At 43.4% G+C, this 27,602-nt stretch overlaps 1 protein-coding gene across 1 annotated transcript; it reads left to right on the forward strand.

The window, feature by feature from the left end:
- ZFYVE1 (zinc finger FYVE-type containing 1) lies at positions 1-27,602 on the forward strand. The gene is made up of 13 exons (XM_076344738.1): positions 1-387; positions 1,099-1,296; positions 1,433-1,969; positions 15,790-16,294; positions 18,225-18,439; positions 20,604-20,710; positions 21,687-21,795; positions 22,374-22,471; positions 22,577-22,694; positions 23,072-23,242; positions 24,023-24,203; positions 24,721-24,834; positions 25,921-27,602. The coding sequence occupies exons 3-13, from the start codon at positions 1,472-1,474 to the stop codon at positions 26,151-26,153; spliced, it is 2,349 nt and encodes a 782-aa protein (XP_076200853.1). The 5' UTR covers positions 1-387; positions 1,099-1,296; positions 1,433-1,471; the 3' UTR covers positions 26,154-27,602.

Genomic DNA, 27,602 nt, shown 5'->3' on the forward strand with positions numbered 1-27,602 from the left:
GAGGGCGGCGGGGGCGCGGGTCCTGCCCTGCCCTGCCGGGCGTCTCGCCTGCATGGTCGGGTCGCCGCCCCGGCCCCTGGGGGAGGAGAAGCGGGACACCCCCCCGGGCGCGGAGGGGGCGAGGAGGAGGAGGAAGCCGCGGCCGGGACCCGACTCCTTAGTCACCGGGTGCCGGCGGGAGGAAGGGGAAGAAAGGTGGCCGCCGGCTTGTAAACAATAGCCCGGCTCGCAGCGCCCGGTGCCGCGCCGCCTTTGTTCCCCGGCCCGGCCCCGCCGCAGCTCCCCGCCCGCTGCCGCCGCTCGGCGGGAGGAAGCGGGGGGCTTCCCCCTTCCTCACCGGCCGCGGCTTAGAACAAGGCGGCGCCGCCGCGCCGGGCGCAGCCCCAGGTAGGTGCGGGGCGCGGGAGCGAGGCGTCGGCTGGCACCGGCGTTACGCAGCTACGGCCGGCTCGCGGGGGGCCGCCCGCCGCCCCCGCCCGGCCCAGGGGCGGCCGGGCCGCAAGCGCCGGGCCGCCGCGGGGCAGCGCTCCCGGCTGGCTGCCCGGCGCCCGCCGCGGGCCGTTTCTCCCAGCCAGGTCTGCGAACCCAGCCGGGGAGAGGGGGCCGCCGAGGGTCAGCCCGGAGCGGGAGCGGCTCCGTGAGGGCTGGGAAGGAGGGAGGGGAGGCAGCCGATGGCCGGTGTGGGGAGGCAGGGCCGGGGCCCCGCGCGGCCGGGAGGCAGCAGGTCGAGACAAAGGCGACTTGGTGCGCAGCCTGCCCTTAGCGGGCCGTGATTTTGGGGGCCTGCTTTGGCAACTTGGGTCGGAGGGGGAGAAAATCCGCCGTCTGTCAGGCTGGCCGATCGTTATCCAGCGTCACTAGAAGGAGTGCACAAAGAGAGCGGATTTCTGTTTATCTGGCGAAGCACATCAGGAAATTCCCAGCAAATAAATACTGTGAACTCTGAAGGAGGGGCTTAGCTGGGGAGCGAAACCAGAGAATTTTCTAGTATTGACACAGACCTCTGTATGTATGTGTACATGTATATGCACTTGTGCATTTCTAATGCCTTTTTTTGTCTCTGTGTCACCAACCGTCTCCCTTCGTTCTCTGCTTCAGGGGAATATTTGCCCTATCTGCTGAAGTACACCAGACTGGTGTTTTTTTCTCATCACTGAAAACATGTTATACAGCTAAACAGAGAAAGAATGTATACCAGCATTTGGGTGTAACAATACATGAAACCAGCCACATCGTTTAAGTTTGTTTTGGAGAAAGAAACCATCTGCACTTAACAAGACGCTTCCTGGGAGGCAGGTCAGTGTATGAATCTTAAAGAAACATCTATTAATTATTTAAAATTAAGGGCGGACAGAATTCCTGTTGTGTTTCTTTCCCCTGAGAAAATACTAAATTTGCAACTGACTCTTACACATATCATTGTTCAAAACAGAAACAGGAGGGAAAAACATTGCTTTAAAGAAATCTGAAGATGAGCGCCCACACACAAACTGCGGAGAAAGGACAGAACACGACACTCCTGTGCCAGGAAAGCTATGTTTGCAGTGGGACAGATGAAGCAATCTTTGAGTGTGATGAGTGCAGGAGCCTACAGTGCCAGCGTTGTGAAGAAGAGCTGCATCAGCCGGAAAGGTTACGGAACCACGAACGGACCCGTATAAGACCTGGCCATGTCCCGTACTGTGACTCCTGCAAAGGTGCCAATGGGAACATAATGCACGCCAGTATGACAGGCTCAAGGCAGATAGCAGCAGTGAGGTGCCAGGTGTGCAAAATCAACCTCTGCGTGGAGTGTCAGAAGAGAACACATGCTGGGGGGAACAGAAGGAAGCACCCTGTCACTGTGTACCATGCTGGCAAAGCCCAAGAGCAGGAAGAGGAGGAAGGGATGGATGAGGAGACCAAGAGAAGGAAGATGACAGAGAAAGTTGTGAGTTTCCTCTTGGTGGATGAAACTGAGGAGATTCAGGTAAGAACTGCTGTGGCTTGTTTGAATGGGCGAGATCCTTTAGTTTCTATGTTAGTCTAACAGGTTGCTGTGATGCATGATTAATACTTGAAGTGTGCCTGGCAGCAACGGTAACAAAATGAAGATAGCCAGTTAAGTGGCACCAAGTGAGTATCTTGGGCCAAAAAGACACAGCAGCTTGGAGTGGCCTTCCTCACGAGTTCCTCAAAAGGTCAAGTTCATTAAAACCTGACATGTGGTAAGAGCCTTCTCTAAGAGGCTTGGTAAGCGAAGCTGGTGAAAGAATTGACTGTGTACTGAGACACACACAACTAAGATAAGAGCTCACTGTGCAGGATACTGATCATTCCTGAACAAAATTGAACTGAGAGGATTGCAGTAGATATCCTGCAAATGGGAGTACTGGCAGCCAATCTCCTACCGTATGACTAGGAGTAGGCACTGTACCAAGCAGTGCTAATGCAAGACTACAGCCCCCTGCTACCCTCCTTTAGCATCAGTAAATCCATCTGATTTTTAGGAATAGGATAAAGTAGAAATAAGGGTCCAAAGTGTGCCATCCAAGTCCTAAAGACACCATGGTTAAGCTATTTTGCTTGTCACAAGTATTATTCTATGTTAGCCTTTTGCTGAAAGAGGGTGAAATTGGCCATCAATTTGGAGTAGGCCTGCTGGTAACAATGATAGAAATACTAGTTTACTAGGAACAGCCTCTCATGAGGCATTATTTTAGAGTCTAGCGTTCAATATATGCAGTTAATTAACTATTCTGTTGGCCCTTACATATGGTGAGTGTAAGCACTGTGCAATGTAAAAATACTTTACAAATGTAAAAACAGCAATGTGTGAAAGTCACAGAGCAGGTTAGTTACACAACTGAAAATTCAGCGTCATCTTCTGGCTTCCAGTTTGCATCCTTCATGTTAAACCTCATACAGGAGATGCTGAAAGAAAATGTGTAGTCACCTGAAGACTTAGTTGCTCTAACTTAACACATTCATGCTACTGGTGGTCAAAAGAATTGTGATGATACTCTGATTGTTGGTAGATTAGTTATTTGTATCCATCATATTAACAGTCAATATGTCTGCCATGCATCGCAAGGAAATGTGACTTAAGCATCTTGCATCTATTCTGTGCTATAGAATAGTGTGTATATATATGTACACTGTAATTATACTACAGTATAAAATAGGTGCAAGGTACTTGGGTCCCATTTTGGTCAGTTCAGGTGTACTGACTGACAAATTCTCGTGGCTTTTGGAGGGGAAAGGGAGGAAAGGGTGACAGTCTTTATGATGCACTGACATAGAAAACACACTATGCAGGACACCAGTGACTGTGAACTGAGTGATGGAGTTTCAGGTGTAGTAGCAGTCCTAAGTTTGTATGCCTCTCCTAAGCACACACACATTTCCTTGTAACACGTGGCAGATGCAACTCTTACTTTGAGATGCAGACTTTTCAATAATCTTCATCTAGCCACTAGAGCAAGCTCTGAGATGCCTTAAAACAGAGCTGTCCTGGAAAGCTGTGGCTGTTTGTGGTTGTACCAGTTTAAGTTATCTTTATACTCAAGAATCTGTAAGCCTTACTGAGGCAGACTTTTGGCTGCCTCTTGCAAGCAAGTGCATTGCTATTTAAATGTCATGGGCAATAAAGCCAACTTCCTTATTGGGACAGCAATGGTCCTTTAACAGATCATAGCAATTTGAGCAGAACAGGGTTGAAAAAGCTCTCCAAAAATGATCTTGCTTCATTATCAAGGTGTTGAATCAGAGCTCTTCCATCTGGAGTGATCTTCTCTTCCTCATAGCTGAATACTTACGTGACATCTCACAGCCAGTCTCAAAGCAGTTTGAGAGTTTTCAATTAAAATATTTTCTGGCAGCTGGAACTTAAAGAGTGCTTGCTATTATAGTGATGTTTTTGCTAGTGAGCATAAGGACCTTTATTTAGAGAGGGCTGTCAGATGACTAGCTAGCTCTGAAGACGTCTTCTGTAGCATCTTTTGCTCTTGATAATACTGAACAGCCAATTGAGCTATAGGAAAGTGATCCTCAGTCTTTTCTTTTGTGCTTGTCATTAGCAAGATCATTGCTGATCACCTGGGGAGAAATCCTTAGAATGTTCTTTATTTAAACCAACTTTTTGTCCAAAAATGCCAAAACAGTAATAACTTGAAATGTGGAGATTCAGGGTTTGAGGGTGTGTGGCTTTTTAAGCTTGAGCAGACAGGAGAAGGATTTGTCAGAATTATGGAGTCCAGCTATCTTTAACCATCTGTTTTCTGACCTTTGGAACTTGAAGATTGTTGTGTTAGTTAGGAAATGAGAGGAAACTGCTGATTTGCCATCAGTGGTAGATTCTGTCATAGCAATGTTAAATGCTAGTCCTACAAAATTAGGCAGAACTAGTTATGCTGCTGAGCAAACACAATGGATCGAGATACTCGCTGATGTATACACGTTTGCAAACCTCTAGCTTGGAGGTAGTTCAATGAGATGGGAACACAAGGCAAAGAGATTTCTTGTTTAGTTTCCTTTGGAACTTGGAGGAGTTAAGCTCAAGTGGTTATGTTTCATCTCATTGTTCCTGTTGGCTTTTTGGAGGTGGTAGCTCTGAAAGTGAAGGACGTTTATAGTGTGTAAGCAATGACTGAGCTAGTTCCAGATCCAGAAACAGTATAGATTAATCCATAAGGAGCTGTGCCTGAGCAAATTAGTTTAGCTGAGAGGTGGAGATTTTCAGCTTGGGCTCAGCACTGCACTGATACAGCTATGATAATTCTGGGAGCTGCATAATTGTCTTTGTGCCATGTTGCACAGATGTGCTGGCCTTCTCAGAGCTAGTTTGGAGCTTTTTGCGCTTTGCAGACATAACCATAAGCTCAGAAAGCTGAAGACTTCTTGTGCTTGTTTTGAATCCACTTAGTCAGGAAAGGTCCCGTTTTAAATCACTGCTTGTGAAGCAGTTGTTTGTAGAGAACTGGTGGTAGTTTAAGTTCATATCTGTGAAATACAGGCTTCTCAGTGCTGTTATGATGAACATCACCATATCTGAGCCCTTCAAAAAGAGATTGGTTATCTCATGTTAAGAAAATGTTGTTAAAGGTTAAATCCAAGTTTGCTCTGCAAGTCTGTGGAAGAACCAGAGAGAAAGGTTGTTCCTTACGGAGTCCAACCCCAGCTGTCTCACGCACCACAGAGCATGAGGCTTTGTGACTCGTGAGTTAGTCCCCAGCCATCTTGACCTACACCACAAATTTTCCTTTCCTTCTTCCAGGACTTATTGCTCCTCATAAGACCATATCGACTTCTTCTATCAGAAAACAAATCTTGTCCATGTTTTACAAATTGGCATCACCTGCAGTTTAGATCCCATGCTAGGTCCTTTTTCTCAGGCTGTATTATGCGGTTTCTCTTTACACAGTATTAAACTTTTGGCCTTATCTATCGCATATTTAAAGCTGAGACTTCAATCAAGTTGTTCTTGATAACTGCAGCATCTGTTTGTTAATTGGCTCTGACATAGTCTGTCTTCCTTGCTCATCTCTACTCAGAATGATATTGTGGGGATTACTTCCTCAGTCAATTGCTTCGGTCTTGTCACTGCTCTCATTACATCTTCCACATCTCCTCTTTGCCGTGTTAGGCTCAAACTGCGTGCTGTCTTTTTTTTATGTGTGTAAATCCCCCAGCTGAATCTCCTGATCTGTTCTGTCAAGATGTCAGCTTTCCTTTCTTATCCCTAACTTGCCGAGTTTTCAAACAAGTATCATTGTGCTGTTACTAGTGCTGCCCCTTGCACACAGGAGGCACTTCCCTTAAGAACTTAAAGAATCAATTCATTGGTCTTATTTAAAACTCCCTTATACTTGTGGATCTCTTAAGAAAAACACAGCAAAATACAACAATAAAAACACAACTCAGGTTAGGATAGTTGTTTTGAGTCCTGATACTGTCTCTTGAACTTTTCTACTGGTCTGTATCTGTCTTTGTCTCTTGTACTTACATTTATGCAGTTTCTGGAACAGTATCCATTTTTGCTTTGTCTTTACACAACACCTTTGCAATAGAGCTCTTCAGCATAAAGCAGAGAGTTATGTATCGGTTGTACAGTGAACTCTATTTACTACTATTTCTGAGGTAGGGGAGAAGAAATGCTTAACAACACATAACAACAATTTGATATTTTTATCTCGGGGAACAGATGTTGAGAGTTCTTACTGCAGGATCAAAACTTGGTTGTAGTGTCACCAGTGGCTTCTATGATAACACTTTGTCCAAAGCCCTAATTAAGGACTCAGCACATATACTTTATAGAAGTAGAGAAAGTCTTTCATTGACCTCAGAAGACAGGAGACATGCTTGATTGTTATTAGTCTGCCTTAAAGAGTTCACTGGTCTTTGACCAGAAACAAGCTCTGTCACAAGAAATTACCCAATCTCTGGGTTGCAAGGAAAAATAAAAGGTACTGGCTTTGTAGCCTGCTTTACCAAGGAGACAGGAAGAAAAGAAAGTTTTTCATCTAGCTAGTCACAAAAATAATATCCCCAGCAGTATAATTTTATGTGGGAGAAAGTAGCATACATTTATTACTGGGTCTCCCCTGAGGTACCTGCTATGAGCTCCCTTTCTTCAATTAGCAGGGTCTTTTTGTTTTGCCAATAGACATCTCAATTTCCTAAATCCAGCCCCATTCCTTGAGTTCTTTTTATTCCTGCTAGCAGGGTTAGACACCTCAAGGATTAAGCTCTTTCCCTCAGCAAATACTGAGCAGGATCTATATAATGCTTTGCAGTCAGTTTAGATGACGCAGAGTGACCTGTAGCCCTTATTTAAATGCGGACCATTTTATACAATCATTAAATAACCAGCCTCTAGCAGCATAACAGTCCATGTGTCCTCCTCTGTCCCCTCTTGTTAAAAAGTTACAGATACAGAGTGCTAACTCTTTAGGGTGCTGGCTGCTTTGCTTTTCTCACTCCCACTGTAAAGCTGATGAAAGTACTGTGATTTTTTTCCTTATTACCTACTGATATGAGCCTGGCCAAAGTTGAGGGATGAGAGAATGGAGAGTTAACAGGAATGCTTTTTCTAGTCAAGTATTCTTTGTCAGTCAATGCAAGCTAACTATGTCTTCTCTCCTGAGAGAAGATCGCAATCTCTTAAGTCTTACTGCTTGCCACTGTAGTAGAAAAGTATTTGTATAGCAAATAGTACTAGTTGCTATGACACCTTTGCTTGATACGCTGTTGGGGGAATGTTTTTGGTTTGTGCTTTAGGGTAGCACAGTCAGCTGTAAGCTTCTGGGAATTTTAGTCTGTATCCTGTAAACTGAAGAGTCACAGCTGGTATATTTGCCATGGATGTAAAGAAGGAGGAGGAAGTGTAGAAGGATCCAAGTTTTTTAGGTCAGCGTGATCTGTCGGATCAGGATATGTAATTTCTGTCCCTCATCACTGCTGCTGCACTACTGATGAGTTTTCCTCCTCTGTGCTTCAGAGAGGTTTTCTTGCCAAAGTATTTTTGGGAGTTTGCTGTCCTACACTCCAGGAATTTTTCTCTTATTACTTTGCTATCTTTCAGTATTCCTCCCATCCCAGTCTGTTATCAGTTTTGCAGTTCCCTCTCCTACACTGAAGTGTGCTTTTTTCTGTCCTTGGAATAAAGTAGTAGAAAAACTACTTAGCAATTGCTGGTTAGGAGTGCTCTTTCTTCCACTGGACATATACCAGTATTTTGAAGAGTATTTTTAGATGATGGGAGAGGAGCCATCCGTTCAACAAATGCACAGCTCCTTTAATAGTCTCAGGCTGACTCCTAGCTAATTTGAACATAGTCACTTACAAATACTGCTTTTCCCTGGAACTGCTCTTGCACCTTCTTCATGATGCAGCTCTCCTGGGCCATAATTAAAGTCAAATCTCTTGCTTGCTTCTTGTCTCTTTTGTCCATATGCTGAAATGAGAGCAGATGTGGAAGCAAAGGAGAGCATGTCATGGGTGAGAGAAGCTGGTAGCAAGCCACTCTGGAATTACCCAGTGTTTGATTTGAGGAGTTCCTGAACTTAGTTCAATTCCTGAACTACATAGGGTTGGTGGGGGGGAAGGGGGGGTTCTAGTGCTTCCTTTGCTGTACCCCTCTTTCGACTTTATCCAATGAATCCTTTTGGGCTCCTGGGTGCTGCCAGCAGGAGCAGGATGTGAGTGCTTTGGGGTGCATTCGAGGAGAGAAAAAAAAAAAAGGGAACTGGCAGCTTGCTGTCCTTCAGCCCTTCTGTCCTTTCCATCTCCTTCGCTTTCTCACTTCTGCAGGGGTCACCGGGAGGCAGATGTTGCTGCAGTACACCTTTTACTTTTTTTTACCTGGGTTGTTAATGCCTTGCTTTAGGATCGCATAAAGTCAGAAGTTTCACAGTCCTCTGGCCTGCCTGTCAAAACACCCTGCAATTGGGAAAATAACTCAGAGTAACTATTTTCTAGGAAGAGTGGAACTGTAATACAAGTAAGTTTTGTAAATGCCCCTCTTAACAAGGACAGTGGTATAAAGTAGTGTCCACACAGGTAATCTACTTACCCTTAGTATTGAGGAAGACTAATAGTTACAGCGTGAACTTGCTCACTGACTTGCTGTCTTCTGGGCAAGTCTCTTCACTTGGATGTGGTCTCTGCTGCTACAGCTGTGACATTGGGGTGGTAATTGGTAGCTGTGTGGCCAAACTAACATCCATGGAGAACTTGAAAGGTACTTAGGATACAGAATAATGATTTCTGCTTCATTGTTTACTGTTCTCTTTAAGAGTTAGATGACACTCTTAAATTAGTGCTATTTCTGCAGCAGTTGCATTTACCTTGAAGTTTTTATTGGTTTTGAGTTCTTGCAAAAGTGGTTTTTCAGCTAGCAAACAGGTTACTGGGCTGTCTAGTCTTACTTCTGCTGTCAGCAGTTTCATATAACTCAGCTGTCATCTACAAGGGTAACTTATCTGGTACTAGCAATATTTCAGTCAATACTGCCTCTTGGGTTAGGGAGGAATCCAATCCAATTGAATTACCTCTCATCCCTTTATGTTTTTTCCACCACTGTCTTAAAACCTTTGAAATACGGTCTCTCTCTTTGAGTAGGGTTGTTAAGCAGGATTTAACTCTCACCTTTTTGTCTCTTTCAGGAAAGAGTCCTGTAATAGATAGACATGGGCTTCAGACATGGGCAGCCTCTACCCTTCATTGCAGGGACCTGTAGATCCTGTTGAGACTCATTCTGTTAGACTCTGTACAAACCCATGAAAATACTGTCCCTGAATTCCTTTGCCAGAGCTGTGGGAAGGAACAGGATAACTTTGGTCTGAAAAAGATACTCAGTTCAGGGACACTATTTTCATGGGTGTGTATAGAGCCTAATAGAACAAATCTCAACTGAACCCGTAGGTGGTACTGCAGTGAAGGCAAATAAGCAGGTACAAAAAACTTCAGCTTAGAAAACACCCCTAATACAAATGCTTTCCTTTGGTTGAGCCAGACCTGCACCCAGTATGGGGAATAAGACCAAAACTAGCTGAAGCTGAGGAGGAGTGTTGGAATCTAACCTTAAATCCTCAGGGTGTGTCTGTCCCCTTCTTTATTTTGCCCTCCCTGCATCCAGTGTCAGGTCACTCAGTTTGGGCTTGAGGTTCTGTAGGACTCTGATCCTGAAAAAGCTGATGTCCACTGTCAGCTGGGCTGAAGTCTAGGAGCTTACTGAGGGCAATAATGATAAATATATTTAAGTGTTTGCTGGGTCAATGATTAATAACTTACTCCTGAATACCAGATTGTAACTACTGGTATGACATACACAATTTTATAAACTAATCCATTCACACAGCCCTTTTGGGAAAACTCTTCCAAGCTACCACAAAATGTTTACATAGTAACAAGTAACTCTTTGAGTAGTAGAATTAATGAAGTCTAATTTCTGAGATGTTTGCCTTCCATTATCCAGTGCTTATTCACATCTTCTGTCTTTTGCGTAAGAAGCAGTATGTGTGCTGTCATGCACTAGCCAACATGCTTACTGGCTAGGAAGTATGGGCGTGACTGCTCAGCTTAGTACTGTATCTTGGTGGCTGTGTGGAGTGGACAAGAGACAAGCTTTTTCCTCAGAAAGGTTATTAGAGTCTTTCTTTTCTACTCTGCTGTTTATTTTCATGAAACTTTTAGAAAATTTATGTTTCAGAGGCACTTATTTCTCTATCAAATATGTCTATGTAGTTGGATTATGGGTTTTAAGTTATATGTGGAAGACTTAAGTAATGGCATAAATGACATTTTCCATGGGAAGTCACGCAGAAGAAGAGGTATAGGAGACAACTAAGGTAGGAAACTAGAGCTGCTTGTACTTATAAGTCAGTCTTGATTATTCTTGAGCACTTGCTTATGATCAAAACCTTCTCTCTTGTTTGGAGGCCTCTAAAAGCTGGGAGGGAGTAATGACCTCCTGAGGTGCCTTCCAGCCTGAATTAGTCTATGATCTTAGTGGAAACAGGGTTTGAATTATGATAGTCTAGAGCCCCTCTCACAGCTCTACTGATGTCATGGGTTTCATAGCAGAGAGTTTCTCTTCCTCACAGGGAGCTACCCAATCCTTTCTCACTTGGTAGCAAGAAACATTTGGGAGTATCAACAAAAGTTTCTCCTGGGGCAAAAGCAGGGAGTTTCCAGCTGCTTTTTTTAATAGCCTGTTGCACTTGAGTTGCTGGGGTAAGCCAGCTGCACTTCTTTTCATTCATGCACTGCCTTTCTGGGAGTGATTGTGAGGAGCTCTGCAGAGATGTGAATTTTGGTCGCAGCACTGTACTGTGGTGCAGGTTATTCTTCTCAGATTTGTCTTACAGGCTTTATAGGTTTCTCTCTTGGTTTTTTTCAATGTACACTGAAATTCTGATGTAACGACCTAATGGTAGGACCTGGGGCTTTAGGCATGCACCCATAAGACACTTGTGTGAATCTGCCTCTGAATAGGAACTCAGTTTTTTAGAGTTAAAACACAACTGCCAAAATTTAGAAGCTGTGTCATAAAGAACTGGTCTGTGTTGAGGTGGGCTGATCTGACAGGTCTGTTCTGTTTTCAGGTTTAATGCTTGGTATGGTACTCTGTCCTTAAGATCTATTACCTAAAATTGTCTCAGTTTTGTGTTTTAGAAGTTCAGGGCTGCTTAAAAGGTTGCAGATCTTGTTTTAGCTTGTTTTGCTGTTTCTCCCTCTGATTTCAGGTATCAGTTTGAATTCTTGTAAGCATTACCTTTTTTAAAATGTTTTCAGAACTGTGAGCAGAATTGCTTGTATTGCCAGTGTTAAGTAATGCTTTAAGGGAAAGTATTTTTTTTCCACTTGATTGTTTTGACTGCTTGTACTTGAAGACTGATTTGTTCCAGATGTTTGCAATTTTATGCTGGTATATAGTTGGATGTGCTGTTACAAATCCTGTAGCTTATTTTTCCATTTATTGAAAAGTGTGTTAAACTTATATCCTCTTTATTGATTTAGTCGTTGTGTATCAGAAGATATTGTCATGTGCTGGTTGTCAGACAAGTCTAATGACTCAAATTTATTTATATGATGGTATCTTTCTTGATTGCAGAAAATGTATTTTAGTTATTTAAAATACTCTGTTAAAATGAGGTCAAGCAAAGAGTAAGATTTCAAAATGCAACAACAAAAGTACCAATGTAAGTCAAAATGACAGCGTAAGACTAGCAAATGAAGGCACCCTGATGAATACTATGCCAAGCACTCTTGATTTTTGTTTTGAGCTATTGTCATCATGGCACAGCTCTGGCTTTGTGCACCATTTTCATGAATATTAGCAAGCCTTAAAGGGTTCATAAAGAGTTTTAAAAGGAGAAAACTGTGATAAAAATGTCTGTTTCACTTAATATGTTTGTTTTGCCTGGAGGCAGAGTTAACGTTGTATGAGTACAGGTCATTGGAAACTCCATTCTATTTTATGGATTTTGTTCCTAAGCTTTTAACATGTTACTGTTTTAATAACATTGTTTCCGAGAAATTCATAGGCAGGAATGTCGTTTTAGCAGTTCTTGTTTCTTGTCTCTTCCTAAACAGTTCTACTTTTATTATGGCTCGGATCTAGGAAACTTGTTATGTTAGGTATAATAGATTTCCAAGTATGGGTGACAAGGAGGCTTCAGATCTAAATGTGTTCCACGGCAGTGGTATGAGTTTTTGTGTCTTCCTTAGAGAGGACTTTAGCTGTAAAGTTCCCTGTTTTTCCTGCTGAAGACCTTCACTTTCAGTTCAGCTCAGCTTGGATGGAGTGACCGCATCAGGGGCTGGATGACAGTTGCTAACAGAAATGTAGTTAAAACTATAAAAGAAGGCTAACCATGATTCTAACCTATGGCGGAGTAAAAACTATTCTTTCTAGAAGAGAATCTCCTTCTAAGGTCTGTAACAAAAGTGTAAATGAGTCTCTGATACTAGAAATCACAAAATAGAGAAGGGGCTGGAGAGATACGCCTCTTGTCTTAGGTTAGACATACAAAGTTTTCATTCTTAATTGGCATTGCTGTGCAATTTAAGGAAGGTTTCATATTTACCTTCTGCTGTTCATGTCAGAGATGTGGAGCTCTTGGGCAACATGGGAGTGGACACAGCTATGGAAACGTGAGTCCTCTGCGCATGCAGCAGAAGGTGGTACCATGCAAACTTCTTTAGAGATGAGAAGCAAAATGGAAAAGTGGGACCTGAGCCCAATGGGGATTAGTACTTTGACACACTTATTACACCCACTCTGGCTTTAAATGTCTTAAAGGAACTTGCTCAAGGGAAGTAAATTTGACTACTGATATGGGGATTGTTGTGGATGGTTCTTTGAGACTATCATCCCTGTGCTCAGCAGTGGTTAAAGACGACAAGCACACGAGCAAGGAACACCCATGACATACAAGCATATTCAACCAAAGGAAGGTGTTTTTTGTTTTTGTCGTATTGGTTTGTTTCTTGGTTTTGTTTCTACCCCCTTCCCCCCCTGCCCATGCATGAATTTATTGTAACAGGATGTTGCAGGATCCAAAACTATGACTAGGTTTACAAAGGGGTTAGAAAACCTCCTAGAGGATAGATCTACTGGTTCTCTACCAAACATGAGCGTCTAGATGCAACCACTGCTCGGGAAGTCCTTTGACATCTGACTACTGAAAGCTGGTAAAGCATGCTAGGAAACATTTACTCTTTTCATGTCTAAGTTCTTTCTCACCCATTACTGAGTCCTGTGATACACAACGTTGGACTGGCTGGACTTCAATACATTCTTGTGCTCCTGGTGACTTGCTTGTCTGAATCACTCCCGAGTTCTCTCTTGCAAGGAAGTCTGAAAGAGCCTAGAGCCTTAGAAGGGCATAACAGCTCAGTGCTTTGGGTGTCTTGATTTGATATTCAGAGTAACTTTTCTGTTAGAGTGATCTGGATTATTGATCTGGATCAACTTTTCTTCTGTCTGGCTCAGCAATCCAGCTCGTCTTCCCACAATAAGTTGCCCTGGCTTCAGCAGCTGTTAAAGTACATTGAATGTGAAAGAAGGCTGGTGGTGTGGACATTTGCATTAGCTCAGCTTGGGACAATTTCAGCTGCAGTGGAGTTTGTGTGAGTTGACTCTGTTTCTTACTGGTGGGAATGCATTGCAGAGCTACCCTTATCCCTGTGGTCCCTATTGTCCTTTGTGTCTTCTGACATTACTGACTCAACCCCTTCCATGTACTCTCCCAAACTGATACCAGAATAATAACCAGTGCCGTCTGAAAGACCTTGGTTATTAGTTGTCCTGCCAATACTTAAGCAGTTGTTTGAAGACTGATATTTCTTTGGGCTGTCCAGGGAGCCCATAACCAGAATGATCGGGTCTGGTCAGGCACTGACTCTGGCATAAAGAGGGTCTGCCACCCTTATGGTAAGAAGCTTGGGAGGTGGGAGTTAAAACCAAAACAATCTGGAGAAGAAATTATCATATTCCTTTTTTCTTACATACACATAACATTATTATATTATCAAATCTGTGAATGTTTTTAGGAGCTATCCCATGAACCAAGAACTTCCTTTAATCCACAGAGACATCTCCAGAGACACTAAGAGAAACTGTATCTGTCATCTAAACTACCTTCCTGATGACAAGCTAATAATCGCAGCTACCAAAAAAGCAGACTCTCTCTAGTGCACATGTAACTTGAGTGTATCATGATGGTTTCCTACAGACACTAGAAAAGATTCTGAGAGCATTTTGATTTCTGTTTCCTGTTTTCTTCCACACTGTGAGGCTGCCTTGAATGCTTTGAGTCCCGTGAGAAGCTACTGCAGCCCTACAGTCCACAGTTTTTCTTTCTGAATGCTGTTCCCAACCACAATCTGGCACACAGGTTATTTTTTATTTTTTGGCACACTGGCTGTTTTTTATTTTCCTTCAAAGTCTGGATGCTGCTGATAGATTTGACCAGAGCAAATGGGGCTGGCTGAGCCTTAAATTAATTTGCTGATCTAAGAATAAACTTGTTCAAAGAAACCATTTATTACCTCATGGCCTCTGTGGATTGTGTATCATGAGATCTTCCAACTGTACTTGTGGGGGGGAAATAGCCAAGGAGCTTCCAGAAGTTAGGAGTCAGGCAAGAGGGGATGGAAGCCCTGCTCCTTTCAGCTGATGAGGATTCCTTGAGGAGGGAATCGTGATGGAGGAGGTGAATTTAATCCTTCTCAAAAAGCGCCTCTGTCATATTCTTCTCTGTCATATAACACGTGGATAAAACCTGTTGGAAGAAGAAAAAGCAAGTGATAAAGAACCATAGCCAGAAGCATGAAACCTTTGAAAGCCAAGGCTGTATTCTGCAATGAAAACAAGGCAGGCTCTTGTACAGACCCCTAACCTGTTTCATTGCTTGTTTATCTGTTCCCTGTTGTTCTAATATCTGAACAGAAAATGCCCTATTCTCTAACCTAAATAGCATAACGCTTGTCATTTAATCTATGTGAAGCCAAAGAGAAGTTACCTGCTGAAGGCTGTCTACTCTCTTTTAGCTTTGTGTTTGTGTGTGGTTGTTTGTTGTTTGTTTGTTTGTTTTTTTTAAATGAAAGTACAATACAGTAAATTATGAAATGGATCATTGAGATAGTCGTGGCACTTCTGTAAATGCCAGTTTGACCTGCTTTGACCACCTGACTGGTGCACAACTTTGCATTCTTCTTCTCTGCCCCACCTCCCAGCTGAAGGATCTATCAGCTGGAGAGCAGCGGGAGTGGAACAGGCTGTGAATAGATGTGGCACAGCTGCACAGAGGAGCTTTTTCTCTCTAAACAGGTGCTCAGCCTCTGTGGATGAGCCAAGTTAAGGTGACAAAAGCACTCCCCTGTTTTGCATCTGAATTTGGATGCTTTTCAGGAGACCAATGCTACTGAGAGTGTCTGCCATGCTCCAAGTAGCTGTTCTGGGAGACCTGGAAGTAGGGTTGTGCTCCCTTCTCTGAAAGGACTGCCTCAGGGAATGGGGTGAAGTACAAGAGGTTTCACTAGACAGGTAATCACAGTGAGGCATCACTTCCAAAACAGCTATGAGATGGAACAGCCTAAATCCCGTTGATGTGTACGTGTTACAAAACTGCTTTCTAATATTTTGCTTTAGACTTCTTGGTGCTTCAGAAACTTATGATGAAATCTGAACAGGAAGTAATCACACTCATTAATCTTATGAATCCTGAAACGAGCTGTGTTTTCAGTGTTGTCTACTCCAACTGCATAGATATAATATTTTTCTCTTTTTTTTTTTTTTGGAAGGTAAGGAATGAAGAAGACTTTATTAAGAAACTGGACTGCAGTCCTGACCAGCATCTAAAGGTAGTGTCCATCTTTGGGAACACGGGGGATGGCAAGTCTCACACCCTTAACCACACTTTCTTCTATGGCCGGGAAGTCTTCAAGACGTCTCCAGCCCAAGAGTCTTGCACAGTTGGAGTCTGGGCAGCCTATGACCCTGTCTGCAAAGTGGTGGTAATTGATACAGAGGGCCTCCTGGGGGCCACTGTGAACCTGAGCCAGAGAACACGACTGCTGCTGAAGGTCCTGGCCATCTCTGACCTTGTCATCTACCGTACTCGTGCTGACAGGCTCCACAATGATCTCTTCAAATTCCTTGGTGATGCCTCGGAGGCTTATTTAAAACATTTCACTAAGGAGCTAAAAGCTACCACAGCCCGCTGTGGCCTAGATGTTCCTCTGTCAACTTTGGGTCCAGGTGTCATCATCTTTCACGAGACTGTGTACACCAAGCTACTGGGCTCTGGTGAGTAGGCAGTAAGAAACTGAATTACAATGTGCTAAACATTATCTATAAATTATCAGGTTGCATTGAATATTCAGTGTTCTTTACTACCATGTAGAAGATGTGGTTTGGGTTGTGCTCTCACTTGTTCCACTCTGGGGGCCAGGCTATGGAAATAGCAGAGCATTCCCTGACAGCGATCTGACTACCCCAGATCAGCTAGAATAATCCTCTTAGCCAGCTGGACATTGGTACTGACTAGTCATGATGGGAGTTCTGCCAGCCGTAGGAGGGGTCATCGTGCAAGATCATGAGCATGGGTGATACGGCAGGCGAAGGTGAAAACTGAGACACCCTGGGATTTTGGCAGGGATATGCAGGATCCTATTGCAGAAAACATAAAATAAAACTGTATGTGGAAGCTAGGATGGGCAAGAATAATGAAATTGATGAACTTCAATACTCACAGTACCCTCATTCTACTATTTTAAATTCTGTGGATCAGTGTCATTCTGAGGCTGGTGTGAGGTTGGGACTGATGTTGTGGTAGCACAGAGCTGATGGTTTAGCGCCACTTTTCTCTGTGCAAGTATCTGATATGGCCAAAGCAGCAGGCCTGGCACACTGTTATTCCCATTGCTTTCAGTGTTCTTCACCAGTACTTTCAACTTGGCTCACGTCATACTGGATTATGCATATTTAAATTGTGTACTTTATTTGTATGTCTGAGTGAAATGCACTGTCCCACAGAAGTCCAGGCACGTTTTGGTTTTGACTGTACAGGGATGTAAATTTCTTTTCCTGGCCTCAGCTTTTCCATGTTTCAAAAGGCATGATGAAACCTTCCTTCATTCTGTCCATTTCTGATGCTTTGGTGAGCAAGAGCCCTAATGAATTGGCCTGCAGTAGCTGAGGCTCAGTCCTGCTGTCTGTGAACATCTGGGTGTCTTCTGCCATGTAATACCACAGCAGCTCCCTGCTGGCCCACATTCTCATTTTGGCTTTTCTAACCAGTGAGGTCTTGAGCTAGTAGAAGAACTTGGCATTCTTTCTGGTTATTATTAGAGTGCCTTCTTAACTACTTTTAACTTACCTGCCAAGGCAGTTCTTTTTCTTACATACCAATTTGCTGATCAGCAATTTAGAGTTTCATATAGCTGTTGAAATTTGCTGTTTCAGCAGGTCGGATTTAGTAACCCATAATGATAGTTGCGCTTGTGTGCAAAGTCAGGGTAGTAAAAAAGTTTGTGTTTTATGATAACTTCTGCTCATGGTAGGAATAGGAAAGAAACCTCTTAGCAGGTGGATTTGCAGCAAGCTCTAACCATCTGTCTCAATGGATAATAGAGATAAGTGTGTTTAGGGCAGGGAAGAAGGGGCCTGCCTTATTCTGAAATATACAGCAGGTACTTGGAAGCAGGCAGAAGAATGTGGTCAGCTCTGTGGAGTCTGACCTGACGTGGCCAGTTCTGAAGTGCTTCACCACGTACAAAGAGTTGATAGAGGCTTGGTCTTCCTTGCTACAGGGTTGGCATGGAGTATAAGCAGCCCATGTAAGGTTCATGTCCTCCACTTATCAGGTGGTGTGACTAGCTATACCAATTTGTGGTCTGGTGAGAAGAGCCAACAAGTGTGCTGATATGGAGTTTCCTTATATTATGTCAAAAATTGCTTCTTATTCTGGATATCTGTGTTTCCAAACCTAGATGCTTCTGGTTTTGCCTGTGGAACTTGGTCTTAGAATCTAAAGCTGTGTATCAAAAAACAGAGACTGCTTTTGGAAACAGTTTGTTTCTTTTCCTACTTGTAAAATATAAGAAGTGCATTCCAGATGTATTAGAAGGTTTAATTAGAAAAACTAGCACTGTGTTGCATATGAAAGCACTGTGCAATTTAAATACTATTTTAAACAGTCAGTTGTTTATATACTTGCTGATACTCTTATATATAGATCATCCTTCTGAGGTTCCCGAGAAGCTCATTCAGGATCGGTTTCGGAAGCTAAGCTGTTTTCCTGAGGCTTTCAGCTCAATCCACTACAAGGGAACAAGGACATACAATCCTCCAACAGATTTCTCTGGACTTAGGCGAGCTGTGGAGCAGCAGCTGGAGAACAATACCACTCGGTCACCTAGACAGCCTGGGGTTATCTACAAAGCACTAAAAGTAAGTGGAGATGAGTTTGTCACAACCTTTATTTGTATTGCTGTTGCTAGTAACTGTCAGTTGTAGACAGGTATAAAGGTAGAGCATGCGAACCACTGATGCAGACTTGAGGCTATCTGGAGATGAAACAAGTCTTCCATGAAGACGATGACTTTCATGTAACAGCCAGATAGGCTGGCTAGGTTTGTGGTTTTTTTTTTTTTGTTTTGTTTTGGTTGGTTGGTTTGTTTGTTTTTTAACTTTAAAACAAACAAACATCTTAGCAAAGACCCTGAAAGGTCAAGAAAAGTTGAAAAGCAAACCAGAGCAAAATCAAAAAACTGATCCGGGAAGAAACTGACTGGGAAAGAAAAAAATAACTGATGTTGTGAGTGGCAAGCACTTAATGACAGTGATTGACAAAGAGGAGGCCCAGAAGGAATTATTGGTGAAACTCCTAAGGATGGCCTCAGCACAAGGGGAGGGAATGCAAGAGACTTGGAGGGAGTTAATGGTTAAACCTAGCATTGAGTGTAGTGTAACCCAAGGGCTAGGAGGCAAAAAGGAGGAAGGAAATATGTTGGTAGCTAGCAAACAAGATGGGATCAAGTCAAATGATGTATCATTTCAGAGGTGCAGCATCAGATCAGAAGGCTGATGAAAAGGAATTGGAGAGAGCCACTGGTGATTTTCTTAGAAGGTTCACCTTGCTGGGATGTCAGAGGGATTTTCGGGTCTTCAAATTTGCAGTCTGTCCTACAAGTTTCCACATGTTGCCACTACTACGTGATTAGCATCATCTTTTCATTGGCCCGAAGAGCACAGCTGTCATCAGGGAGGGGTGGGCAGAGCTGGGGCATATCTGCAGAAGAAGGTAATGTTAGCAGTCTTTTCTGATGTTAGTCACAGCTGTTGGAACAGATAATTCCAGCTGCTCTGTATTTGGGGTAGCTGAAGCACAGAAGGAAGTGTCAGGGTGGCATGTACACAGTCCCTTGCATTACGGAGCAGACAGGCAGCAAGGGGAAAACTGCTGGAGTGGTTAATTCCCATTTAGTTTCTAGGACTTTATTGCAATAATCAAGTAATGCAGTTTCAGATATAGCTGCTAGCAAACTTAAATTCATGTTCAGTAAAATGGTTCCTGTGTTCAGACCACTACTGACTACAAATTAATTTGTTTCACTTCCTGAGGACGCAAGGCTTGCTAGAGATCTATGCCCATCTCCTCTAACTTTTGAATCTATTGGCCAGTATCAGTCAAGCTTGAAAGAGATCTTAAAGATAATTTCTTTGAAGTTATGTGAAATCAGATGTCTATGTAGAGATCTTATCTGAGAGAAGCTGTGGTGAGAGTTATACGTACGTCTGTGTGTATATGCAGTCAACCCTTGTTAGACAGCAGAGGTGCTCCCCCGCCCCGACTCCCTGGGAGGAGAGAGGGAGGAAGAGAAAGAAAGGCAGCCACTCTAGTTACTTCAGCTGTAGGAAGAGTTTCAGTTAGACTTTGTGCCTTCAAATATCTCCATCAAGAAAACCCCTAACTATCTGCTTTGTTCCCGTGCTTACTTTTTTTTTAACATAACACCCAAAAGAACTGAAAAAGTTAAGTATGTCAAGGCTAAGGATTGACTTAATCTGAGAATAGATGCTCCCAGGAAAGGGAACAAATCCCTTTGTCTCAGTCTTGCAGTTTCACCAGAGAAGAGCAATTGTTCAAGGGGCCAGAGGAAAGCTCAGGGCAGCACTTTCTGAGCTGAGGGGCAAAGAATGTGTCCTCACGTACTGTGAGAAATGACTCTTTGAGTTTCCTTCTGGAAATTTCCAGAATGAGAAGCCCTTTTAGCAAGCACCCTGCTATTTTGGGCATGGGTTGTATGCACAGAGGTGGATGCAATCTTCTACCACGTTTCTGCTATAAAATTCAAAGTAGGGGCAGGAGGAGAGGAGAAGAGTAAGTATCTTACAAGCATTCAGGTCACTTCTGTACAAGTGCAAGATTGTCTTCTTGCTTGGTTTCTAATCCTTGTCTTGGTTTCCAGGTTAGTAAGACTTTATTTGTTAGCTGCGTACTCTCTCTGCATCTCCCTCCAGTAGAGGAACCCATGCTTTGCTTGCAGAAGCTTTCATAAAATGTCTGCGTTGCTCTCAGTCCCTTACCAGTTCATTCTTTTCTGTTTGACAGGCTCTAAGTGACCGGTTCAGTGGGGAGATCCCCGATGACCAGATGGCTCACAGCTCTTTCTTTCCAGATGAATATTTCACATGCTCCTCTGTGTGCCTCAGCTGTGGGTAAGTAGATGAGAAATGCACCCTCATCCTTCTAGAAGATAGTGCTGCCCTGGTCTGCAGCCATAGAACGTAAAGTTTCTGTGACATCTTGACACCTGACATCACCTATCATCAGCTAGTACTTCCAGGCAGAATTTGCTTGAAAGACAACTCTTATGTGAATTGGACAGCTGTTATTGCCACATTCCAGCTGGATGCATGGTCCTTTGCCTACTCTATTTTTGTGTATGGCTACAAACCTGTTCTGCCCATATCTTTTCCCCAGTGCACACAGGGCAGGAAGAAAGGAGTGTCTAAAGAAATCCCCTGAAGTTTCCTATGATGGTTTTTCCTGCCATTTTTATTACCTAAACAGTATAAACAATCCTAAAGCATACATCATCATGGGCCTGGGCTGTGTTCAGTGACTAGATCTAAGAGGAGCTCCAGATTTGATTAGAGCTTGGCTCGTAGCTCTCTGGGAAGAGCCCAAAGATTGAGTCTGGAAGGGCAGTAGATGGCAGTCAGTGCTCTGAGTCTGTGAGGTACTATAGCAGCATGATGTTATGGCTGATTATACTTCTGGAAACATTTTCTCTCAAATGTGATATAGTGCTACGTTCCTGCTCTTTTATGCTCATTACAGAATTTCTAGCAGCTCCTTGCAAAGGCTGCAGTGTTAACTCTGTCCTGGTCAATTTCCAAACTTGGTTAGTCTTTCTTAAAATTCTCTGTGAAATTTAAATTGGCTACAGTGATCATTTCCTGCACTGAACTGTGGTGTGGTGCTGTTTTGTACTGTGAAACAATTGCTACACCTCCTTCCAAAGAGCCTGCCTTTCAATGATAAATGATGTCATTGCTGTATGTACAGTTGTGAAAATGGTTTGGGGTTACAAAGCCTATACAAATGCAAGATAGTAACATAAATGAACTCTTGGTGACATCTGTCCCGTACCTAACAGCATCAGCTCATGGTTTGCTTTTGCATACTCAGGTGTGGCTGTAAGAAGAGCATGAACCATGCAAAGGAAGGAGTCCCTCATGAATCCAAAAGTCGATGCAGATATTCTCACCAGTATGATAACAGGGTCTACACTTGCAAGGTGAGTAGCGACACAAGGACAAGGACTGAAGAATGGAGAAGGAAAGGATGGCCCAATAAATGAGGAATGTCACAGGCTTGTGCCTGTTTTCTTGCATTTTTTTCAAATGGGAGAGGTGCTCATGGCCTTGACAAGAAAAATTGATCCCCATTGAACTTGTATTTTTGCTTGGAGAGGTCATCAGCTCTGCATGCTATGTGTCGTTTGCTAGCTAAATTGTGAACCCAGCTGCTCTCAACCTGGGTGATGTTGACCTTCTACACGCTTGATGTGGTTACTCTTCTTATTTGCTTATGCCTGTTGCTTGGTACTTGCCAGTTTTTCTGAAGGATGTGTACAGGAGACAGGAAAATTTTCAGCTACCATCATAGTTTTTATTGTTGTAGAAATATTTCACTGATGTCATTATTGATAGTAGGTTTGGTTTTGTTTTGTTTTTAAATCAGTTCTGATGAGTGCTCCCCTTTGCTGTGGAGACCACTGTATGCCAATGGTATGCTTTACATGGCCAAACAGCTGCAAGACCTGGAGTCTGGGATTCCCAAGAATGCAGTTTTAATTGAGCCTTTGTGTTATAGGCCTGTTATGAACGAGGGATGGAGGTCAGCGTGGTGCCAAAAACCTCTGCTTCCACTGACTCCCCTTGGCTGGGCCTTGCCAAGTATGCCTGGTCAGGGTGAGTACTGCAGCTAAGATCTCTCTGCTCCCTATTGCCTCTACACTGCCTGGTGCACTGGACTTTCAGTCTCTCACTGAGGTAACCCGTCTTCCTCTTCTGCAGATACGTGATTGAGTGTCCCAACTGTGGGGTGGTGTACCGCAGCCGACAGTACTGGTTTGGCAACCAAGATCCTGTGAACACTGTAGTGAGGACAGAAATTGAGCATGTCTGGCCAGGGGTAAGTCTGGTTCCTGGATAGTCTTTGTGTATGTGTGCAGCCACGTACATGTTTATGTTGGTTCTTCTGGACACTGATGGAGAAAATGGATTGGCTTTCATTAGAGCCAATTTCATTGACTTGCTGTTTAAAAGAACCTTTGCAAGGGCTTTCAGTCATCTCTTGGCTATCTTGAAATGGCTAAGTTGCTAGTTCATGACCACTTCACGTGAATGATACACCATTAAAACCTACCCATGTTTCAAAGCAGGGCTGGTGAATTTTTTCTCATGCTTGCCCTCCAGTTTAACAGGAGCAGTGAGTCACAGAGCCGTTTGCTTCTAAAAAAATGAGTTTTCCCTGTTTCTACTCTCAAATGAATATCCATTTCATTCCAGACTGATGGATTTCTGAAAGACAACAACAATGCAGCCCAGCGTTTGTTGGATGGGATGAATTTCATGGCACAATCAGTATCTGAACTTAGCCTGGGACCCACAAAAGCTGTGACCTCCTGGTTGACAGACCAGATTGCCCCAGCTTACTGGAGACCCAACTCTCAGATCCTGGTAAATAGCAGCTGCTGTAGAGAAAAGCTTTGCATAGCTAAAAATTCTTTTCCTCACCCTTTAAGTAATACAGTATTTTGCAGATTCCAAATGCTTCTTGTTTTATTTCAGCAAGCCCTTCTCCTACAATTTTGAGAAAACTGAAATGCTTTCAGCTATTCGCTTTCTTGACTCAGCTAGAGAAAGTATGAACAGAGACTCTGCCCAGCCCTGCTAAAGAAACTGTTTTCTCCGTACTCTTTGTGACCTCCTCTCCCAGCAGTATCACAGAAAATCCTGGCTTGCATGAACTTGCTCTTCAAAGCAAAGAATCAACATCTTATATCTCACTACTGCAGTTGATAGTGCTATTTTTATAGGTGCAGAGATTAAACTCTGGTTTCATACCAGATGGAAAAAGCTGGGCCCAACAATTAAACTAGAAAAGGATTTGCTGTGTCTTGCAGGAAACAGATACTTCTTCAATGAAAATTGCCTTCCGAATTCTTACCCCCCCCAAAGATAAAATACCCACCATTCAGCCCTGCATGATGTAGCTGTAATTATTTGTGACTGTGAATGAAGGGATCATAGCTATATATTGGTTTAACCACTGTACATCTACCTGTCTGAATCACTTCCCTAGGGTAAAGTTATGGGACTGGTAGCATGCAAGTCTTGGGTGTAACTATATTTTTCACAATTTCAGTCTGAGTCTTGCCATCTTGGGAGTCTGCTCTCTATTTTTCTATTCAGGAAGATCAAACTAACAGGGTTTTTTTCCTATGTTGTTCTGATTAGAGTTGTAATAAGTGCAACACACCTTTTAAAGATAACGACACTAAACATCACTGCCGGGCCTGTGGAGAGGGCTTCTGTGATGGCTGTTCTTCCAAGACCCGTCCAGTGCCTGAGCGAGGCTGGGGACCAGCACCAGTGCGCGTGTGTGACACCTGCTATGAAAACAGGGGCATCCAGTTAGGTAATTTTGAGTTGATTGTGACAGAATTATCCCTGGGCAACAGTTAGTCTGAAGTCTTTGTCCCTGGCTTCTGGATCACAACCATTCCCATTGGGTGTAGGCAGCATTGTTCAAACTGGGCTTTGGCACAGAGTTTTTAGTAGGGAAGCTCAAGAGCTCAATGTCTTTTGGCAGGAAGATGACCCTTGCAATGAGCTACCAGATATCTGACCCCCTGACAAAATTATTTCCTAATTGGATCTTTACTTTGTTTTTCTGGCACCTGCTGATGGTGTGGAGCTAGCATCAGAGCAGGGATGCTGCTGTTTCAGCAGACTATGTATTTTGTCCATTATTGCTGAAATGAAAGTGAAAACTCTGCAATCCAAGATTGGGGATGTGGGAGAATAAAGGCTGAGGAGAGGCTCCAAGCTGCCTTTTGGGTTTGCTGCTGGTTTTTGCTAATGTAAATTAGCTGAAACTTGGCAGAAATTTTGCTGGACTTATGTGTTGAGCCCTCTACTCTTGTTTCATGCAGATGTGGCTGAGCTGCCTTCAGATGAGGAAGGGGGGACACTTATTGCCAGGAAGGTGGGGGAAGCTGTGCAGAACACTCTTGGAGCAGTGGTGACAGCCATGGACATTCCCTTAGGTGAGCTCTGTTCTCTTCTGATGAATTTTTTGTCTAGAGGCGTTTTTGTTTTCACAGAGCAAAACTTCCGATTAAACTTCAAGAGTTTGTGTGACAAGCTGGCACCTCCACTATGATACCACTGTTGGTTGAGAGTTCTGCAGCCCCCTGCACCTCTCTTGCTTGATGTTTCCTCTTGGTTTTCAGCACACCGTTTCTGCAGTTCGTACCTTCTCTTTTCTCCCTGTCGTTCAAATCTGTGTGCACCAAGCTCTGAGTAATTCATGCTCTCCTGATGCATCACTGCAGTGACCTGCCAGCTGGAGTTCCCTAAAGACTGGCCAATTAGGAAGCATTTTATCAGGTTTGGTTTTCTTCCAGAGATGCTGAGTGCCTTTTAAGTGCGTTCATGGATACTGATGGCACTTGGTACTTCTGCAAGGGAGGGCTGAGAATCTGAAGCTGTCCAGATTGGTAATAATGGGAAAGTAATCAGTAATGTGATCTTTAATGGTGAGCTTAGTATAGTGAAAGTTTACTGCTCTTTCATGTGCTGGGTAGTAGTTCAGGTATGTCAGCGAACACTTCGCATTTGAATCTTCTGTTGTTGGACCTGACTTCCTACTCATTGCGCAGATCTTCGTTCCACTGCTTTGCCTGCAGCATGTCCTGCCATCACCCTTGTGGGTGTTTGTTGTCCGACTCAATGAAAGGAAGAATAATCCCCTTTCTCAGTTCAGGCAGTACATGCATTTCTGAATGTTTGGTTTGGTGACTGTGTTGTTTTGGCCACAGCTGAAACTGAAGGTAGGGAAAAGCAACTGTCTCAACCTCTGGAAGAGTCTGAGTAAGGGAAGATGCCATCATTTAAGGAGAAACAATCTATCCCTTTGAAGAGAGGCAGAATGTGGGAGAATGGCAGAATGGCCTAAATGGCTACCTGCTGCACTGAAGTATTCTGTCAGTAGGTCTTCTTCCCCTTAATGGTAGTGGTATGACTTGCAGCGTGTGAGTACTTCCACTGGAGTACATTCTTGACATGCTCGTGTTCACAGATTATTTTCTTCTCCCTCTTTCTCATCCCCCCCCACCTCGCTTCCTCCATAGGTCTAGTAAAAGATGCTGCCCGACCTGCATACTGGGTACCAGACCATGAAATCCTGCACTGCCACAACTGCCGGAAGGAATTCAGTATCAAACTCTCCAAACACCACTGTCGGGCCTGTGGCCAGGGATTCTGTGACGAATGCTCACACGACCGCAGAGCGGTTCCCTCTCGTGGATGGGATCACCCAGTCAGAGTTTGCTTTAACTGCAATAAAAAGCCTGGTGACCTTTAACCCCAGGCTCTGCTCCAGATCTCTGCAATTCCTTATGATCTCAGGGTTACAAATGAAAATATCTGGTCTCCCTTTCACCTCTTAACCTGTTGCAGCCAGAGTGCATGTTTCCAGTTTCTGGCCTCCTCTCGTGTTATATCCATCTTGGAACACTGGGAATGAGCTTACGTTCAACCTCTAGGTTTTAATTTCAAATTAACTGGGGAAGGGAGGGAGCTCCCTTGTAAATGAGCAAACCAAAATCCAGTGTATTTTATTCCAATTAAAAAAAAAATATATATCTATATATATGTATAATTTAGTATATTAAGAATGCGGTTGGCTAATGAAGCTTTGAGTATTCCTAGTTCAAATGATGGATGGTGGTGTTCCTTACTATATTGGATCAGACTTGCGGCCTTCTGATTCTTCTTTTGGAACGTCTTGCTGATCACGATGTCCTGTGAGGAAGGTTTGGACTCTGTGCTGCCAGGAAATCTCCGATGTTGATGCGTGAATTACACCTGGTAATTCCACCAACCCTACATCTGGAGGTGCCGTACTTCTGGCCATGGAAGATTAAACCCAGATTCATTAGCAAGTTTGTTTGAACTGTGATATGAGCAGTGGTCTTGCAGTGCAAGAGGTATCAAGTTGAAACAGACCCCCTGGTAGAGACCACTAGAGCTCTGAAAGGTAAAGCAAATCATATGGCACAAAGCAAAGCATTCTGATTTTGCCGTTTCAACTTCAGTACCAGATCAAAAGGTAGCAGGGGCTTGCTCTCCCTGACAATGTTCTCATGTACTCAGGTTTTCTTCAAGTTTCTCTGCCAGCCTGATGCAGTTAAAAGTTTTGTCCAGAGCAGAACAAGAGAACAAGTTATGTAGGCAATTCTGAAATACGAAGTTTGAGTTGTTTGGGTTGTGATGACTTTTCCCCCACTTCTTAAGTGATCCAGGAGTCTCTGGAGCCTCTGTGTTCTTGGGCGTGGTTGCATAGAAACTGCACAGATTTGACTTATCTTTTTTTCTAATAATATGAACTTACAAATCCACCTGGAAAATGGGAACCTTTCTTCTTTGCTCCTAGCAACTGGCACTCACTGGACTTCATCCTTTTATTAAAGGACTGCAATGAATTCACCGATTTTATTATGAAAAGCACCACTTAACCTAACTAATACTGTCTTGTACTGTGGATTTGTGGTTCCAGTTATAAGAAGTAAGAGACCATTGTGGATTGAACTGCCTAAAACTCTCCCTTCTCAGCTTATATAGACAAGAACTCTTCCACCACATGAGAGTTGTCTCCTCTTGGAATGGCTGGAGTTTGATGCAATGTCCTGGAACTGTGGTATTTTTTCCCCAGCTTATTAAATGTGCTCTAGTGTAGATGAGTGCCCAACACCCTGTATCTGGACTGTATTATTAAATTAACTGCTATAAAAGACTTTATCTTCTGAACAAG

Source organism: Aptenodytes patagonicus, chromosome 7 (genome assembly GCF_965638725.1).
Source record: "Aptenodytes patagonicus chromosome 7, bAptPat1.pri.cur, whole genome shotgun sequence".
Taxonomy (NCBI): domain Eukaryota; kingdom Metazoa; phylum Chordata; class Aves; order Sphenisciformes; family Spheniscidae; genus Aptenodytes; species Aptenodytes patagonicus.